Here is a 19,055-nt window from a genome sequence, read left to right on the forward strand (position 1 = left end):
CCCACCCCCATCCCTGCTCCCTTCCTTCCCACCCCACTTTCACCCCAAACACCAGGTTCCTCTCGCCTGACCCCCATCCCTGCTTCAACAGGCAGGGCCTTCCTCCTGGTCACCTCCCTGTCCCCAGCACCTGCCTTCACAGAAGAGGTCATATCCCCCCCGCCCCTGCAGGACAGGATACCCCCGCACAGCCCCGCTCCTCTCCGGAGTCCTGTGTCCCAGCCTGCAGGTGGTCCCAGTGCCCACCCGAGGGGCCTGTCCCGCTTCTCCACCAGAGAGCAGCCCCACGCCTGGGAGGCCTTGTGGTTTCTGCACCTGCACGTGGCTGCCTCCCTACCTGAGCAGAAGACCTGGAGGGGCCAGGTGGGCCACAGCAGAGGGATGGGGGGAATGATGTGTGTGTGTGTCATGGAGAGGGATGGGGCCAGCATAGGGGATGGGGCCATAGAAAGGGAAAGGGTCAGCACAGAGGAGGGGTCATGGAGCGGCAGGACCAGCACACACCAGTAGGAGCCCTGGAAAGAGGTGGAGCCAGAAAAAAGGAAGGGCTCTGGGGAAAGGGGCGGGGCCATCACGGGGCAGGGTGGGGTCACGGAGAGGGCGGGGCCAGCACTCACCCCGTTCAAGCTGCCTAGGTCTTTCACCCAGTGCTCATCCCTGTCCTGGTCATAGTTGATGACGGCATGCTGCTTGTCCACACTGCGGGACTGGGGGAGACAGATGACTTTCAGGGGGTCTTCCCAGCTAGACCAGTCCCAGAAGGCAGAGGCACCCTCTGCAGGAGCCTCCATCCTCTGGTACCCAACCAACTACAACACCAATACCAGCCCCATGGGCCTCAGAACCCACAGGTCCAACTCATACACTCACACCTTGGGTGTGTATCCCAGAATGCTCACCCAGGCCTGATCCATCAGCCGTCCCAGCCACCAGAACTGGCCCCAGGGATTTGCTAAGATGCCCAGGCCAGTTCCTCCCACCCCACTGATGCCACCATGGTCCCTCCCCTCATGACCAGCGCTCCACAGCACCACAGGCCGGTGCCCCCTCAACCCCGTGACTGCTCCTGGGTCTGCCATGGAAGGCGCTGGGAACCCTTTGGTCATCTGGGATATGACGTTTATTCATTCCAAGGCAGGAGGGGGCGGCCTGGCAGGTCGGGTAGAAACCAGAGGGAGATTCAAAGGACTGGGCGGGGGGCTCAGGGAGAGGCCTCCCCCCACTCCTGGCCTGCCCAGCCAGCCCCACCGGGGCTCACAGCCTCTCCAAGTGATGGGCACGTGCACACTTGCATGGGTGACACACCCCAGACTCCACCGGCTCTATGCTCACGCACAGCACTCACACACATCTTGGACACACCTGCACTCCTGAGCACTGCTAACACTTCCCTGGCCACCGGTCCACCCAGGACCCCCTCCCCGAAGAGAGTTAGTTGCCTTGCACAGTCAAGCTGGAGAGCTGCAGCCAAGCCACCCCACCCCACCCTCCACAGCCAGGGCTGGGGACAGAGGCAGGGACAGGGTCCTGGTCACATTCTCCTTGCTTAGGCAGGCACTGCCAGCATGGCTGCCTCACCCAGGCAAGAGGCCGGCGGTCTCAGCACAGAGCTGTCCACCCCCAGCTCAGAGGCCCCGGTGTCTGGGTGGCATCTGCAGCCCACCGCCTGGGGCCCAGCCCCAGGAGAGGCCAGCACAACCAGCCAAACCAGAGTGCTGCCCACCGCTGGCCCTGTGACTGTAGGTGACTGTGGGCCTGTCAGGCGGTGCCCCTACAAGATACCAGGCCAGGCCAGTCTCCATGCACACACAGGGACAACGGGGCTATACACTTTCTCTATACCACATGGGACAGGATGTTCCCCCACAACATGGGAGGGTGGCCCAGGACCTGAGTCCCCGCCTGACTACACCACCAGGCTTCTCAGTACTCACAGGTGTGTGCCCAGACCCTCCCTCCCCTGGGAAGCTGGCCGCCTAACCACCACCTCGGAGCCCATGCCTCTCACACTCTCCCCCTGCCCAACCCCTCAGGCACCATCTTGAAATGACCAGTTTCCAGGGAGGCCCCAGCATCCTCCCAAGAGCTAGAAGCCCCCAGGATAGAGCCTCCTTTGTCACCCAGAGACCCACATGCAGGGCTGGGCGAGGTGGGAGTGGACACGGGCTGCGGCCAAGCCCGGCCCCCACCCAAGGTCAATCGGCTTGGCTGAGACACCCAGGGCAGGCCCTGGAGAAACCGGCAGGCAGGGCTCGTGTGGCCGCAGGCCTGGGCTTGAGCGTGGCCTCCATGTTCCAACCTGTTCTGGACTCAGAGGCTCCAAGGTGGCAGCCTGACCCACATGAGGACACAGTAGTGGGAGACCCGGGGGGGGGGACATGAGGAGAGACGTGGGGGGCAGGGTCCATGCATCACCCCACCACTGCCCTCCGAAGGGAGCACAGGTGCAGGGCTTTGGAGGGCAGCCTGACCCACATGAGGACACAGTAGTGGGGGACCGGGGGGGGCATGAGGAGAGACGTGGGGGGCAGGGTCCATGCATCACCCCACCACAGCCCTCCGAAGGGAGCACCGGTGCAGGGCTTCGGAGGGCAGAGCCAGGTACCTCCCAGGAAGCCCCCCCCCCCCGCACCCATCCTGGTGGGACTTCCGGTGTCACCTTGCCTGCTTCCCGAAGGGCTTGCAGCGAGTCTCCAGCAAAATGAGTCGTCCGACCTTGAAACCACTGCCCTCTCCCCTGGCCACCCCCCCCCCCCCGGCCTCACTTCTGGCCCCGTCCTGAGCTCCTCATTTAAGTTGGCACCCACAGCTAGATAGCTCCTGGCCACGCTGGACGCCAGGCACCACCTCCTCCATTGGACTCCTCGCTCTGTCCCCATTCAGGCCACTGGGTGCTCTCCTCCCCCAGATCCAGCCCTGGCCACTGCCCACTGGCCTTGGCCTGGGCCTGGGCCTCCCAGCCTGGCGTGCTCGGGGACACTGCACTCTCCTCTCTCGGACCTCTTGGCTGCAGGGTGGAGGCGCTCCCCAGGACCCAGTCATGGGGTGGGGCTGACAGCAGCACCCCTCAAGGGCACCCCAACTGAAGCCAGGTAACTGCCGCTCTCGGCAGCCCTGGAGATCAGGCACTTAGAGCCCAGCCGGCAACTGCGAGTATGGGGGCTCTCGCCTCCTTCCACACCCCCTCCGGTGCACAGCCCAGTGCTCAGGAGCAGGCCAGCTGCTGCCTCAGCCCTGCCCGGTGCCCCGATGCCGCTGGGCCAAAGGAACTCGCTGTGTCGAGAAAGCAAACCCCGAGGCCTGGGGTCAGGTTCTGCCTTCCTCGCGGCCGGGCATCGGGCCTCTCGGGGACTTCGGCCGAGAAAAGGGGCACTGGGAAGGGTGCACCAGCCTTGGGGCTCCATGCCCGGACACAGTGGGGTGCGGGTCAGCCCCAGGCTCTGCCTGGCCCGGACACAGTGGGGTGCGGGTCAGCCCCAGGCTCTGCCCGGCCCCGAGGTGAGTGGGGTGCGGCTCAGCCCCAGGCTCTGCCTGGCCCGAGGTGAGTGAGGTGCGGGTCAGCCCCAGGCTCTGCCTGGCCCGAGGTGAGTGGGGTGCGGGTCAGCCCCAGGCTCTGCCTGGCCCGGACACAGTGGGGTGCGGGTCAGCCCCAGGCTCTGCCTGGCCCGAGGTGAGTGGGGTGCGGGTCAGCCCCAGGCTCTGCCCGGCCCGAGGTGAGTGGGGTGCGGGTCAGCCCCAGGCTCTGCCCGGCCCGAGGTGAGTGGGGTGCGGGTCAGCCCCAGGCTCTGCTCGGCCCGAGGTGAGTGGGGTGGGGGTGTGGGGGGGGTCACGAGAGCAGTCTGCATCTCACGCTTAGATGCCATCTCTGCTGAGAGTGACCTCTGGAGGGGCTTCTGGGCTGACCTGTCCAGCCTGCACAGCTTTCCTTCCTCCCCAAGCCGGTGGTCTCCGAGCTCCTGGACACACCCCCAGTCAGCCCCGGGCAGCGCAAGCCCAACCCAGCCAAACTGACAGCCCACCTGGCCCTCCTGCCTTCCTCTAGGGACGTTGCCAGCCGAGCTCCCGGACGCTCCAGCCACACCCCTTCTCATGCCAGGCACCAGTGCCCACTAGTCTTCCTCCTCAGCACACTGCACCTGTACATCTGCTTCCGTCCCTGTGGTCACCTCTCCTGTCCTCCCAGCCCCCACCTGGCCCTGCCGGTCACTTTTCTGCTGAAACTTCCTGGTTAGATAGGTAAGCCTTGTCCCACGAGCCACAGGCTCCAGAGGCCTCCCCAAACCTTCCTCTCCACACTCGCCCAGCCAGCCCGCTGCCTCTGCGGTCTCTGGAGGTCCCATGTCCTCAACGGGGCCTGGGTCCTCTGCCCAGGACCACCACCCTACTTCTGCCTGCCTTCCCTCTCCCAGCAAGAAGACCTACTCTGTCCACCCACCCACCTTCTGGCTCCTTGGACTTGGCATAGCCTACCTGTCAATTTGCACCCAAAGCCTGGGCTGCCCCATCCACTCCTGGCCAGGGCGGTGTCCCCAGCTCAGCTCCTGCTAAGCCCCCTCCCCAGATCTCGGGTTGTACCAGGGCTCCTGGGGAAGGAGCAGGGGACCAACAAGGAGTCCCACTCCCAGCACCTTCCTCCTGGCCCCCACCCCGCCCGGCCCAAGTGCTCAGAGACCAGACACAAACCAGGCTGTGTAGAGGGTGTCCATGAGGCAGGAAGAGGGGCAGCTATGACACAGGGCTCATAAAACAGCCCTACGCTATAAACACAAATTTTTGGAAAGGGATGTTTGTAGTCACTCTAAAATGAAACAAAGATGTGCTTCCAAAATTCCTGTCTGCCGCCTTCCACAGGGGAAGCCCCGCCTGGGGCTGCTCGCTGCTGACCGGCAGCAGCCCAAACCGGGGGCTCAGGAGCGCCCGCCCTCCTGCCAGCTCACCCAGCACCGCCCCAGGGACTGACTGCTCAGCCTGCTGCCTGCGGGCCGTGCGAGCGTGGTTTCCGGGCCAGGGCGTCGGGAGCAGACAAATCCCAGCTGTCACACATTCCCACGGGGCAAACTGGGCAGGAGCAGAGAGGACACCCGCCACAAACACGGACGGGCACGCGTACATGTGGGCGCGCAGGCACACGTGCACAGGCATCCATGTGTGTGCCGGCATACGCATCCAGCGAGTGTGCGCGCCCTGCACCAGAGCTCTGCACCAGGCGGACCTGGGCCGTGTCTCTGCTCTCGTCTGCGTCACGTCCTCGCCGGGCTGCGGCTCTGTGTCAGGCGTGCGCGAGAGCCAGGACGCTGTGGTCAGCAAGTGCTGGGGCTGCCACAGAGCACTGGGAGGCACATGGCCAGGCAGGCCGTCTCTGCCTCCAGAACACCACTCTCCCCCCACCTCCTCGGCCCCAAGGATTCAAGCCATGGCCCCTCTTTTTTTTCTTTCTTTCTTTCCTTTCCTTTCCTTTCTTTTCTTTTCTTTTCTTTTTTCTTTTCTTTCTCTCTCTCTCTCTCTCTTTCTTTCTTTCTTTCTTCTTCTTTCTTTCTTTTTTCTTTTGTATTTTTCCAAAGTAAGAAGCAGGGAAGCAGAGAGACAGACTCCCACATGTGCCCGACTGGGATCCACCCGGCATGCCCACCAGGGGGCAATGCTCTGCCCATCTGGGGCATTGCTCTGTTCAGCCAGAGCCATTCTAGCGCCTGAGGCAGAGGCCATAGAGCCATCCTCAGCGCCCGGGCCAACTTTGTTCCAATGGAGCCTTGGCTGCAGGAGGAGAAGAGAGAGACAGAGAGGAAGGAGGGGGAGGTGGAGAAGCAGGTGGGCACTTCTCCTGTGTGCCCTGGCCGGGCATCGAACCCGGGACTTCCACACTCTGGGCTGACGCTCTACCACTGAGCCAGCCGGCCAGGGCAAGCCATGGCCCCTCTTGCCCAGACTGGGGCACAAGCCTGCAGGACAGCCCCCTGCTCCTTGGTCTTGTCTCTCTTCTCACCATGTCCGCCCCCATGACTCTGTTCCGTCCCCAGTGCCACCTTCTTAGGGCAGATACGGGGAGAGGCTGGGGCCCAGCACAGGCCTGGTGGGTGGGGTGCCCTCAGGTGGGGGTGGCAGGGACCCTGGAGGCACAGGTAAGGGAGAAAGAATGTCAAGGCTTGTCCTTGGCTGGCTGGCAGGACATTCACGCTGGCAGGGACCCCGGCAGAGTGACAGAGGATGATGGGTTTTGTTTAGCGGGCTCCGGCCTAGCTGCCCCTGAGAAGCCCCTGAGCTGCGGAGTGCAGGACGGCGGCGGGAGGCGGGCGGCACCCCCATACTCACTCTACACGCCCCCACCCTGAGCCTCAGCTCCTCCACATGACAGAGGACAGCAAGGGCAGAAGCACAGGCAGACCTGTGCCGGGGGCGGCCCAGTCTGCAGGGCTGAGAAGGCCCTGTGGCTCCCGTCCTGCTCAGGGCTCCACCACTGACCAGTCAGAAGCTCGGAATCTCTGACTTTCCTCCCACCCTCCCAACGCCTGGGAAAGAAACAGAGTGAGGGCTGGTGGTGGCGGGGTGGGGAGGGGTGGGGCGGGGTGGGGCCTGGTGGTGGGGGGCGGAGATGAGGGAGTCTGCAGGGGGAGGAGCTCCCAGGGCCCCCAGTGCTCACAGACCCCCAGCACCCACCTTCCCCACAGGCCCCATCAGGGCTGCAGGAAGCTTACTCAATCACACCATGAGGGGCAGAGAAAAGGACATCCAGGCCAGGGTGGACCCTACAGGATCAGCCCACTGCCCCCCCATCCTGTTCCCAAACAGACGTGTGAGCCCCCTGGGAGCTGAACTCAGACTCCGAGACCTGAGCCAGAAGGGGGGTCCTGAATGCAGAGTGCCGGTGCTCAGTGTCAGCCCCTCCTGCCTGAGGAGGCCTCCCCTCAGGACACCTCCAAGGGGCACCAGCCACCGAGGCCAGGCTCGACGCTCAGAGCTGGCCCTGTGGCTCCCCACCGGGCTCATGGCTCAGGGGCGGCCCCCCAGACGACAAGGACGTGGACAGATACACTCTCCAGCACCTTCCAGAGGCAGGGGTCCAACACCGTGAGAACCCCACAGACATCTGAGCACCCCCCTGTCGGGCCGCACCCTGGAGCAGGCACTCGGGCCTGCACACCCACCCTAGGCTGCAGAGCCCACCCGTGGACGGGTCCAGGGCCCAGGTGGCTGCATGGAGGTCTCCTCACCAGGTGTCCCAGTCAGTGGGACGGGACCTTCCTGGCGCCTGGTCCTGGCGCTGCCCACAGGGGCCCACACTCACCTGCAGCATCAGCTCACACTCGTCACGCCCCACGAAGATGAGCTCTCGCGGCAGCCGGTGGCGGGTGCCGCTGCTGCTCACCAGGAACCAGGAGGTGACGCTCATCTTGGTGCTCAGAGAGGCCCGTCACGCCCTGGAAGTAAAGGAGGCATCAGAGCATGCCCACCTGACCCAGGCCCAGGCCCCCGACACCCCGAAGCCCAACACAGATCCTGCCCCTGAGATTCAAGCACCTTCCCTGCCCCACCACAAACAACACCTCCTGGAAACACTGGGCTCCAACCACACTGGGCCACCCCTCCCTCCCCAGTGTGTGTGCCCCCCACCGGACACCCCTCCCCTGCTAAAGCCGCCTGGTCTTCTCTTATGCTCCAGCCCCACATAGAGCCCCTTCTCTCTTTATAAATTTCTTTTTTAGATTTTAGTTATTCATTTTTAGAGAGAGGGGGGAGAGAGAGAGAGAAGGGGGGAGGAGCAGGAAGCATCAACTCCCATATGTGCCTTGACCAGGCAAGCCCAGGGATCTGAACCAGCAACCTCAGCGTTCCAGGTTGACGCTTTATCCACTGCGTCACCACAGGTCAGGCCCAGGGCCCCTTCTCTCTTACAAGTTTCCTGCTTAAACTCTACCTGTTCTGCATGCACAGTCAGGCCACGGACTTGGGACCCTAGGACTGGGGTTAAGTCTGGGGCATTGACTGTGCTGCCTGCATGTGGACACATGTCCGTCCCTATGATGACCAGAAACAGCTTCCCACAGTCCGGGTCTCACAATGCCAGACTCATGGCAACAGACCTGCCCCAGGACACAAGCTCTGGACCAGAGGTTTGCTTCCCTCAGCCAGACAACCCCAGGATGAGCCCTGGGCACAAGGGCTGGGGGATGGGCTGGAGACAGAAACCCGGACCCATCAATACTCCTGCCACTGAGAGGAGACCAGACATCCCTCAGTGGCCACTGCGACCAGTATGGATGCCCACGGGCCAGGACAGGAGCAGGGCATCAGGCAGCCTCCGCAATGTCCAGGAGGGAAGTGGTGCTTTGGTGCCAAGGTCCTAGGGGAACTAACTGGGTGAAGGAGGATCTAAGAGCTGATGTAGTCAGGACAGCAGGGGACCCCATGGTGGCTTGAGGGTTACAGTGGGGGCCACTTGAGCAACCACAAGGGCCGATGTCACCCGAGAGCAGCCTGGAGCAGCGCCGTGGTCAGTGCACTCATTCCACAGAGCATGTGCAAAGGCACCACATGTGCAGACACGCCCGTGCCACCGCCGTGTGCACGCGGCCTCCACACACCCTCGGAGCACCGCCCACAAGCTCACAAGTGTCCTGGCCGCTCCTCTCTGTACACACACTCACCTGGCACACATGCACACTCACACAAGCACACACGCATACACGGGGTAAAATGCATCCTGGTGTTTCCCTCAGAAGAATGATACAGTGTGAGTAGCACAGAGAGGGTCTGTTCAAGGAAGGTAGGAAGGGAAGGCTTGCTAGGAAGGTGACATCTGAGCAACATAGGAGCAGGTGGAAGCCAGTGGGTGAACATGAGGTGGGGGCACTCCATGCAGAGGGAACAGCCAGGGTAAAGACTCTGGGTCCTCCAGACCTGGGAGTCCCGTGGCTGGTCCTGGAGCCGGAGGGGGGTTGTCCCTAGAGGCCTAGTCTGAGTGCAGGGCCCCAAGCGAGTGTCCGGGGGCACAGCCTAGGAGGCCAGCCCTAGGGTCCCGAGTCCGTGGCCTGGCTCTGCACGCAGAACAGGTAGAGTTTAAGCAGGAGACTCGCTAGGAGCTGAGCCAGTAGCCTGTGGGAGCTGCTGGTGCTGGCACCACGTGGAGGAGTCCTCAGGCTCTGTCCCTGCAGGCCTACACCCAGAAGCCTCAGCCACCTCCCACGTGGGTAGTAGACTAGACCAACGCCAGGCCCCACCCATCTGTGAAGGCCTAAGTGACCATGTACAGTATCTTTTGCTATACCCTCATGTCACCTGGGTGAGGCAGGTGGGAAGACGTGGAAAATCCCACCCCAGGAGAAGGCAGCTCTGGCTAGTCAGAGCCCCTTCACCCTGGTCCACCCCCTGCCTTTAGGGTCGACTGGGGGGCTGACACTGTAGACCAAGGGGAGGGCACTTCTATGCCCCTGCCATGCTTGGATGCCACCTCAGAAACCCCTCATGGGCAATGGGGGAGACCACAGGGCCCTCTCTCTTGGAGAGCCCCCACCCTATCATTGTGTTTTCCAGCCTCCATCCAGACCCTAGCCCCCAGCCCCAACTCCTGGTCAGGACCCACACGCTGCCATCACCTACGGCGGGCTCCCAATGGGTAGCAGGCAGGGAAACCCCACCTAGAGGAGGCCACAGCCTCTGCTTGTGGTAAAGACAGGCCAAACCCCCAGAGCCCGATCACGCTGCCGGGGAACAAGGCTGCCTCACCACGGCCACCAACGTCAGTTCATCCTAAAAAGGCCGAGGCCTGGGAGCAATGGATGCTCCCCAACAGCCTGACACCGGTTTAGGGCTGGGCAGCCACCGTTGCTGGGAGGGAGAATAATAAACACCCCTAACTCGTCCTCGCCCCCCAGCCAGAAGAGCCCTCCGCCAGGAGGTGAGAGCCGGTGGAGGCGGCAGGTTCTGCAAGCCTGGGGACCGGGAGAGGGAAGGGATGCGCGCCGCGGCCGGGAGGGGCCAGGCGGGCGGCTCCAAGGAGCAGACGGAACGGAGGCTGGGGACAGGCCGGGAGAGGAGGCAGGGACAGCGGAGCGAGGCAGCGGCGAAGGAAAACCGGGAGACATGGAGGAGGAGGAGGAGGAGGAGGAGAAGGAGCAGGCAGGGAGGGACCGCGGGAGCAGAGAGAGACCAGGCCGGGAGGCGGCCCACGGGAGCGCAGGGCCGGAGGAGCAGGGTGAGGCGCCGGTTCCTGAATCAGCGCTCACCCGGGGCGGCCATGGCCGAGCCGGTGCCGGGCCCGCGCCCCCTCCCAGGCCGCGTAGACGCGCTCTCGGCGGCCCCGCCCAGCCTGGCGCAGACCTGGGCCGCCTCCGCGGCGCAGGGACCGGCCTGGCCAGGTGCGCCCGCGGTCCCCACCCTCGCGCCTTTGTCCGGCCGGGTGGGGACCCCGCTCCCTACCCCTACCCCGTGCCCGCGCGGGCCCCTAAGGCGTACAGGTGCGGGCGACCGAGGCCCGGGTCGCCGCGGGCACCAGGGGCGCGTCTTACCTGCGGCTCGGCCCCGGTCCTCCCGTCCGGCCGGCGATCGCGGGGCCGGGCCGCCGCCTAGGACCTGCCCGGCGCGGCCCGCAAGCGCGCGGAGCCCCCGCCGAGCCCCGGGCAGAGCGGCGGCCGCGGCCTCCCGCGGCGGGTCCCTGACGTCTGCGGGCTCCCGCCCGCCCCGCCCCGCCCCGCCCGCCCGCCCCGCCCCCGCCAGGCATGGCCCGCCCCCGGGCCCGCCCCGCCCGGCCTGGACCCGCCCCCGGAAATTCAGGTTGGGGCGGGCGGGGCGCCAGGTGAGCGCGGCCCGGGCTCGGGTCCCCGCGCCCACCTTCTCCGCGGCCCGGCTCCGTGGGGCCCGCGGTCCAGCTTGCCCCTCGGCCCGCAGACCCCGCCCCGCCCGGTCTCAGCCCGGCCCAGCCTGGGCCGGGGCCCGCCCTGCGTGCCAGAGGGAACCCGGTGTCCTGCTGCCGCCTCGCGTCCTGGCCCTGGGCCCGCGGGTTAACGCTTAACCGCACCTCGGGAGCCCGAGACTCGAGCCGCGCCCCCAGCCCCTAACCTTTGGCCCCGCCCGTCTAAAGGGAGGGTGGAGGGAAACGGAGGTGTGGTGACCCCAGAGGCCCGGACCTCCCTCCGCGCTCCCCCACCCCGACCCCCCAGCGTTCTAGGCTGGACGGGGGGCTGGGGTTCGTAGGCGACGACACCGCTCTCCCTTCTGGGCGACTGGGGCCCAAACCCTGGCGAGGGGTGGGGTTGGTTGGGGCCTCGGAGGTGCTCGCCGCTCCTGGGGTGAGTTTTCCGGGCTCTGGACCCGCGCTGGGAGCTAGCATAGGGGGGTGTCCTGGGCGGCAGGAGCGGGGATGGGGATTAACGCTGGGGACAGGGGCGGCGTGGAAGACGCCTGGCTGACGGATTGCGCTGCAGGTGGGGCAAGGCCTGAGCTAGCGCGCGGAGAAAGTGGGGGAAAGTCCCGGGAGCGCGCTGTGCCAGGGGACTGGACGGATGGAGCCGCTGAGCGCTCCCGGCCGCGGCGGTGTCCACCCTGCGCCGCACCCGGGCCTTCTGCCGTCGCCCCGCTACACTCCACAGTCCGCCGGCGTCGTCAGCCGACCCCGGCATTGCCCTCGGGCCGGGCCCTGACGTGGGGGCGGGGAGCGCCGCGCGCCCCGGAGTGTGGACACCCACCTGCAGTGGGGAGGTTGGGAGGGTGCCTCTGCAGGTTCACCAGAAAGACCGGTGGTGGGAACACAAACTGCACGGGAACGAAAGGGTGGAGGTAGCGAGGAAGGGGGTGGGGGGCAGGGCAGGGGAGGGACCTGTACCAGGTGATCAAGGAGTTTGGACTTCATTCCAAGGACTCGGTGGCGCCGGTGGAGAGTTTGATGCCGGCTGAGGCCTGCTCAGAGCAGGGTTTTCTCAAGCTCGCGTGCCCGAGGGTGTGGTGGGAGCACTGGCCTGAGGGCAGGGGGAATGGTCAGGTGTCCAACCAGAGGCCCTAAGCTTTACAGGTGAGGCTCGTGAGAGGGCAAGGGGCCGGGCTGGGCTTTCCTGATTTGCCCCCAGACCTCAGGACAGCATCAGTGGCCTCAAGCCCCATCCTCCACCCCAACTGCCTTCTGGGTGAGTTTGGCCTCCAGCCCAGATGTTGGGAAATTTCCCCAGGCCTCTCCCTGCTGCAGGATGACCGGTTCTCTCCCTGAGGCCTCACCGTCTGCCTTCTTAGGGCTCTGGGACCAGCTCCCCACCAGGACTTGCACCACGTGCTGTCTTCTTGGTGAAGCCACACCTTGGTGAATGGCCCTTCAAAAAAAGTCTTTTTCTCTCTGTATCTTTCACCTGGCAGGACCCATCCATCCTCCAAGGAGAGGGAGTAAGGGGCAAGGATGGTACCCAGTGGTCACCTGGACCAGTGGTGGGGTTCAGATAATTTAACAACCAGTTCTCTGCCCTAATGATCATTTTAAGTATAAAAAAACACAAAAACATATGCTGAAAGGCAGTTTATTATTTCAGGCATTTAGCACTTAAATAAGAATAATAAAAGAGATACACAAAGCTAGATCATGTTATAAGAGAGAGTTTTAAAACATGAATGAAAAAATATTAAATAATACCTGAAAAAAATAAAACTTTTTTTTTTTTTTTGTATTTTTCTGAAGCTGGAAATGGGGAGAGACAGACAGACTCCAGCATGCGTCCGACCGGGATCCACCCGGCACGCCCACCAGGGGGCAATGCTCTGCCCCTGGGGGGGGGGTCGCTCTGTTGCGACCAGAGCCATTCTAGCGCCTGGGGCAGAGGCCAGGGAGCCATCCCCAGCGCCCGGGCCATCTTTGCTCCAATGGAGCCTTGGCTGCGGGAGGGGAAGAGAGAGACAGAGAGGAAGGAGAGGGGGAAGGGTGGAGAAGCAGATGGGCGCTTCTCCTGTGTGCCCTGGCCAGGAATCGAACCCAGGACTTCTGCACGCCAGGCCAACGCTCTACCACTGAGCCAACTGGCCAGGGCCTAATAAAACTTTTTAAAGATGTTTCCAATGACAGCTTGTCACCCCTTGGTTGTTGGGCACTTTTTCTCTTTACGTTTGTTATGAGTTTGTTTACTGAAGTAACAAATGCAAAGGAATTAAAATGTGGTATTTCATCAAGAGTTTTATGAAATGAATAAATATTACAAGCATATTTCTGTCAAATTTTTTTCACCTATGGATGGAATGAACATGACTATGGGCGTTTAGAACACGCTGTTGTGCAGATGAACATTAAAAAGGAGTAAGGAATGTCAATTTGTGATTTCCACAATTGGGCGGCTGCCCACACGCCCACCTTAGAGGGAACCCTGATGACATGCCATTTTAACAACCGGTTCACCAAACTCAACAAAATATGAGGTATCGGTTCTGCCGAATCGGTGGGAACAGGCTGAATGCCACCACTGATCTGGACCGCCCTGCTGTCAGTGGGAAACAGGTGAGCAGGTGTACAGAAGTCAGGAGTTCACAGATCGACAAACAGGGATGGAGACACCTGAGAACACTCAGGTAAGCTGTCCACTAGCATTTGGGAGCTCAGCACAGAGCTAGGGGAGCAGGTACGGCTCCTCGGGTAGTCCTGGAGCCACAGGGTGGGGAGGAGGAAGAAGGAGGTAGACTGAGCCGGGAACCTGTGGGGGAGGCTGAGGGGGGGTGAGGCCACAGCTACCCCCCAACCTCATCTAACAACCTAATAAAGGAGGTACAGGGTATTTGTATAACCATGTGAACCATGTCTAAAGTCCAGGAGGGAAATAAAGATGCAAGAATAAATAGTGCTGTGCATCTGAAACTAATACAAAAATAATATATTGAATGTAAGATGTAATTGGGGAAAAAAAGGAATAAATAGCCTGAAAGGACTCGAATAGGCAGGTGTTCAGAGAAGATATGGGAATGACCAACAAGCACGTGGAAGGTACAACCTCCTTCCTCAGCAGAGAAATGCACATCAAAACCACAGTGGGAACTGACCTGGTGGTGGCACAGTGACTAGAGCTTTGGCCTGGGACACTCAGGACCCAGGTTCAAAGCCCCGAGGTCGCTGGCTCATTTGTCTTGAGTGTGGGCTCACCAGCTTGAGCATGGGATCATAGACATGACCCCATGGTCCCCGGCTTGAGCCCAAAAATTGATGGCTTGAAGCCCAAGGTCACTCACTGGTGGCTTGAGCCCAAGGTTGCTGGCTTGAGCAAGGGGTCACTGGCTTGGCTGCAGCCCCCACCCCCACCCCACAGTCAAGGCACACATGAGAAAGCAAACAATGAACAACTAAGGTGCTGCAGCTATGAGTTGATGCTTCTCATCTCTCTCCCTGTCTGTCCCTGTCTTTCTCTCGCAAAAAAATAAAACCAACAACAAACAAAAAAAAAAAACACAGCAGGAGACCCTCTTCACACCCAGTAGGGTGGCTCCTGTTAAGAAAAAAACAGAAAAGAAGTGTTGACAAGGATGTGGAGAAAAGGGACCGCTAACTTACACGCTGCTGGTGGGAGTGTAAATTGGTGCGGCCACTATGGAAAACAGTGACCAGTTCCGAAAAACTTAAAAACAGAGCTGCCACGTGACCCAGCAAGCCCACTTCTGAGTATCCACGAGAATTGAAAAACAGGGTCTTTGCACACCCACGTTCACAGGGACATTACTCACAACAGCCAGGTGGTGGCAGCAGCCCTGTCCAGTGATGGGTCAGTGAAAGGCCTGCGGTCTGCACATTATCACCTAATCGGGGAAATTCGAATTGGAGCCTCTGAGGACAGAGCTCTCACCTTCAGATCGGCCAGCCAACATGGGAGGCGGTGGAGCAGGGACCCCAGTTGCTCGCTGGAGTGAGTCTTGGATCTGGGATTGGGGAGACGGTGCCCATCAACGTTTCAAAGGCATCTGTCGTCCCCCGTGGCATCAGTCCTGCGGGGACTCCCCGTGATGCACCCAGACCAGGTGTGAATTTCACCCCTGCTTTGCCCCTAACAACAAAGCTAGAGCCAGCTGGGACGCCTGTCCGCCCGAGGCAGGCCGCCGGGGAGTGGAGCCGGGTGCCAGCCGCCGAGCGTATATGACACGGTGGCTCCCTGGGCTGGCACAGAACCACCTGGCTATTCTCAGCGAGCCCACGGACCCCCTGGCTCGTCTGTCCTGACCCATCACAGTGGTGGCCTCTGCCCGTGGGAACTGGACCGTGTTTCCTGTTTGCTCTTGACCCTGCCTGAGTTTTCTAAACCAGGAAGCTGTGTTAACGATGACAGGATTCACCGTCCTCTCCAGGGGAGACAGGAGGGGGCTGGGGGTTCCCTCGCAGCATGTGGCAGAGACTGGAGGGAGAGCCCAGCAGGTCTGGTGAGCTTGGGGCCAGGGCACCTGGCTCTGGGCTGGGCAGGGGGCCCGAGTCAGTGCCTGGTTTGAGGCGGGGCGTGCCAATGCCCCCTTCCAGGGTTGAGGGAGAGGCCAGGGGGCGGGTGGAAGAGAAAAGCCAGGTTGAGGGTGCGGCGGCCTCCCCTCCTCCCACCACCCTGTCCCCAACCTCAAAGGCCCTGCGGCCCTTTGAAGCCCTGGACATGGAAGGTCCAGACAGGCCGGAGCTGGGGCTGGGACCCCGTGCAAGACACTGTCCCACATTCCCTCCAGCCTCCTCCTGCGGTCCGGGACTCGGGCCGGGGTCTCCGTCAGCACAATGGCCCCGTCCTCCAAGGGCAAGACCGTGGGACTCCAGCCGTCCCTTTGCCTTCGGGTAGGATGTTTGTATTTAATCACCAATTCCACTCAGCGCATTATAGAAGCTGCTGGCCACAGCCAAGCCTTAGAAGCTGGGTGCCTTTGCCGCTCACTGGAGAAGGAAGCCCCAGTGCTGGCAGGTGACATACGTGACACGAAGGTGACAGACACAGACCCAGCAGAGGAAACATCCAGGTTCCAAGAGTCAGGCTAGAAGCCGGCTCTTCCTCTTCCCAGTGGACTGTCTGTCCTCACGTGCCCCGGTGGTGACCAGAAGCCGGAGTTCAGCTGCAGCCAGGAGTGGGTTCTCCTGGAAGGAGGTCCAGGACACTCCGGAGGTGAGGGGGCCGACTTCCTGTTTGACGCATCCTCTGTGTGACTGCCCAGGTCTGTGAGGACCTGTCCAGCCCGGGAGAGGACAGCAGGCCCGGCCCCGGAGGCCCACAGCTGGGGGAGTCCTCTGTGGGGTGTGTCGGCTGCCCGGACAGCTGAGTCAGAGGCCCCGAGGCGCCTCCCTCAGGCCTCGTCCCCAGCAGAAGTGGGGGGCCCTCTGGCTGCTCTCCCAGGCCTGCTGGCCGCCCTGTTGGATACCCAGCCGTAGGCCAAGGTAATTACCCTCAGACAGCAGGAGGGCCGGATCCACAGAGCCAAAGCCTGGTGGCCTCCACGTTTAATTGTTCGCCCAGCTGGGGGCCAGTGGCAGCAGAAGGGGGTGCCATTCCCCCCGTTCTGGTAGAGGGGCACCATCCTTCCAGGGCCCGGCTTGGGAGCAGCGGGACACAGGCTGTGGCAGGAAGCAGACGGGCTGCAAGGCTGTGTCCCCAGTTCCTCTCCGAGCCTCCCCTCCCGAGGGCCCGGTGCCTGCCTGCACCCCTCACAGAGCTCACCCCTCACAGGGAACTGAGGGGCAGGGCAGGCAATAACCACACCTCTGCCACATTCACTCCCCGTCTCCCCTCCTCCTGCACTCATGTCCCCAACCCCCCATATTTCCTGGCCATGGGCTGGGCGGACTGTCCTATGTTGTGAGACAGTGGCAACAAGAATGCCCGGTGCGTGGAAGTCCCAGGTTCAATTCCCACCAGGGCACACAGGAGAAGCGCCCATCTGCTTCTCCACCCTCCCCCTCTCCTTCCTCTCTGTCTCTCTCTTCCCCTCCCGCAGCCAGGGCTCCATTGGCGCAAAGTTGGCCCGGGCGCTGAGGATGGCTCCATGGCCTCCGCCTCAGGCGCTAGAATGGCTCTGGTTGCAACAGAGCAACGCCCCAGATGGGCAGAGCATGGCCCCCTGCTGGGCGTGCCAGGTGAATTCTGGTCGGGCACATGCGGGAGTCTGTCTCTCTGCCTCCATGCTTCTCACTTCAGAAAAATACCCCCCCCCAAAATACCCAGTTGTCCTCTGTTGTCCTCTGACGCTCTGCTCAGCATCCAGGTTCATCACACCCCCAACACGCACCATGACCCTGAGCTCCCATCGTGGGCTGGCAGGTGAGGAAGACTGGGGGATCCCCTCTTCATGCCACAGCGGTCCTTCCTCGGGGCCTCCTCAGAGAATGAGGAACGTGCTTGCCCACTCTGCCCGCGGCCGTAGTGCTCCACCAGGCAGGCATGGAGGGCCACTGCCCGGTACCTCCCCCACCGTTCCTTCTGACGGGACCACAGACACGCACCGTTGCACATGGGAGGAGTGGGTCTCTGGGGCTGGTGAGAAGCGTGCGGGTTCTGCTGCCTTCCCTGAGCCCGCGTGGCCTTCCCTGTGTGATGAAGAGGGGCGGAGACGTCTGTGGAAGCCCTCATCACCGCCTTCCTGATGCATTGAAATAGCACCTTTTACTCAGCCAAGCACCTTTTCATTTTGATTCAGGGGATGGGATTTTGTGTGTCGCATCTCAGACTTATTGTATATTTTTAACACTCTGCATTTATGTTCTTTGTGATGTTCTCTTTGTCCAGTTTGGAAATTTTCATAAAAGTCAACAATTTTTTTTTATTGATTGATTTTAAAGAGAGAGAGAGAGAAGAAGGAGGGGGAGAAGCATTTATTTGTTGTTCCACCCAGTTGTACATTCATTGGTTTTGATTCTTTTCTTTTTGTGTGTGTGATAGAGACAGAGAGAGACAGAGAAAGGGACAGACAGGAAGGGAGAGAGATTTGAAAAGTATCCATTCTTCATTGCAGCACCTTAGTTATTCATTGATTGCTTTCTCTTATGTGCCTTGACTGGGGTGCTACAGCAGAGCAAGTGACCCTTTGCTCAAGCCAGCGACCTTGGGCTCAAGCTGATGAGCCTTGCTCAAACCAGACGAGCCCACGCTCAAGCTGGCGACCTTGGGGTTTTGAACCTGGGTCCTCTGTGTCCCAGTCCGATGCTCTATCCACTGTGCCACCGCCTGGTCAGGCTCATTGGTTGCTTCTGGTATGTGCCCTGACCAGGGATTGAACCTGCAACCTTAGTGTTTCTGGATGGCACTTGAACCGACTGAGCTTATCAGCCAGGGCCAGTCAACAAATTTTTTAAATGTGTTACAGCAGTACTTACAGATATTGTCATACACAACTCATCTTTGAGTCCCTCCGCACGCACCAGACCAGGGCCTGGCGTTTGCTCCACTCCGTCCACTCTGGGCTCGGGCTCTGCTCTGCCCGGTCCACGCGGGGTCCTGCCTGCTCGCTGCTCTGTCAGGCATCTAGGTTTGCAAGCTCTGCACCCGTCCGGATCCCTGCGATGTTTGCTGTTCACAAGCACGGGCCGTACCCAGACTTGCTCCTCCTGGTTCTGTGGCTCAGCAGGGAAGTATCCCCCACACAAACACAGCAGGCTGCCAACTGGACCAAACTCAAACCCAGCAGAGGTCAGAACGCCTCCTCCAGAGAACAGGACGCCCCGAGCGGTGGCTACCCCCTCCTGGGAGGGTCATGCACTGGGGTTTCCAGGCTGTCCCGGAAGGGGCTAGGCAGAGCTGATGTACCACGGCCACTGGGCATCGCTTGCCAGGGGAACCAGATGGGTCGATGAAGGCTCTCTTGCTCTCTTTCGGGACAAAGAAGAGAGAAGAAAAGAAGAAATACTCTATCTTGATATGTTTCCTTTCTTAATAGGTGTTCTTATTAAAATATGTGCAACTGGATTTCTCTTGCTATTCTGCTATAAAACTTAAAGCACACAATTTAATAATTCCTTACATCAATGGAGCCCTACTGTCTACTGAGCAGATCTATACCACCCGTCATTTTTTTTTTTTTTTTTCATTTTTCTGAAGCTGGAAACAGGGAGAGACAGACAGACTCCCGCATGCGCCCGACCAGGATCCACCCGGCACGCC

General features: G+C 61.3%; 1 protein-coding gene across 6 annotated transcripts in view; it reads right to left on the reverse strand.

Annotated features, from left to right (window-relative positions):
- Positions 1-10,980, reverse strand: part of CEP170B (centrosomal protein 170B) — a 28,933-nt gene extending 17,953 nt beyond the window's left edge. For 4 of the 6 annotated variants that reach the window (XM_066278164.1, XM_066278161.1, XM_066278163.1 and 1 more), the window contains exons 1-3: positions 10,503-10,660; positions 7,283-7,415; positions 618-707 (exon numbers count right to left, since the gene is read on the reverse strand). In XM_066278164.1, the coding sequence (XP_066134261.1) occupies positions 618-707; positions 7,283-7,387 (195 nt within the window). In that variant the 5' untranslated portion in view covers positions 7,388-7,415; positions 10,503-10,660. Of the gene's footprint in view, positions 1-617; positions 708-4,019; positions 4,210-7,282; positions 7,416-10,502; positions 10,661-10,824 lie in introns of those variants that run through there. The other 2 variants (XM_066278160.1, XM_066278162.1) reach the window with 2 other exon arrangements.
- Positions 10,981-19,055: the final 8,075 nt, after the last annotated feature.

Source organism: Saccopteryx bilineata, chromosome 4 (genome assembly GCF_036850765.1).
Source record: "Saccopteryx bilineata isolate mSacBil1 chromosome 4, mSacBil1_pri_phased_curated, whole genome shotgun sequence".
NCBI classification, from domain to species: domain Eukaryota; kingdom Metazoa; phylum Chordata; class Mammalia; order Chiroptera; family Emballonuridae; genus Saccopteryx; species Saccopteryx bilineata.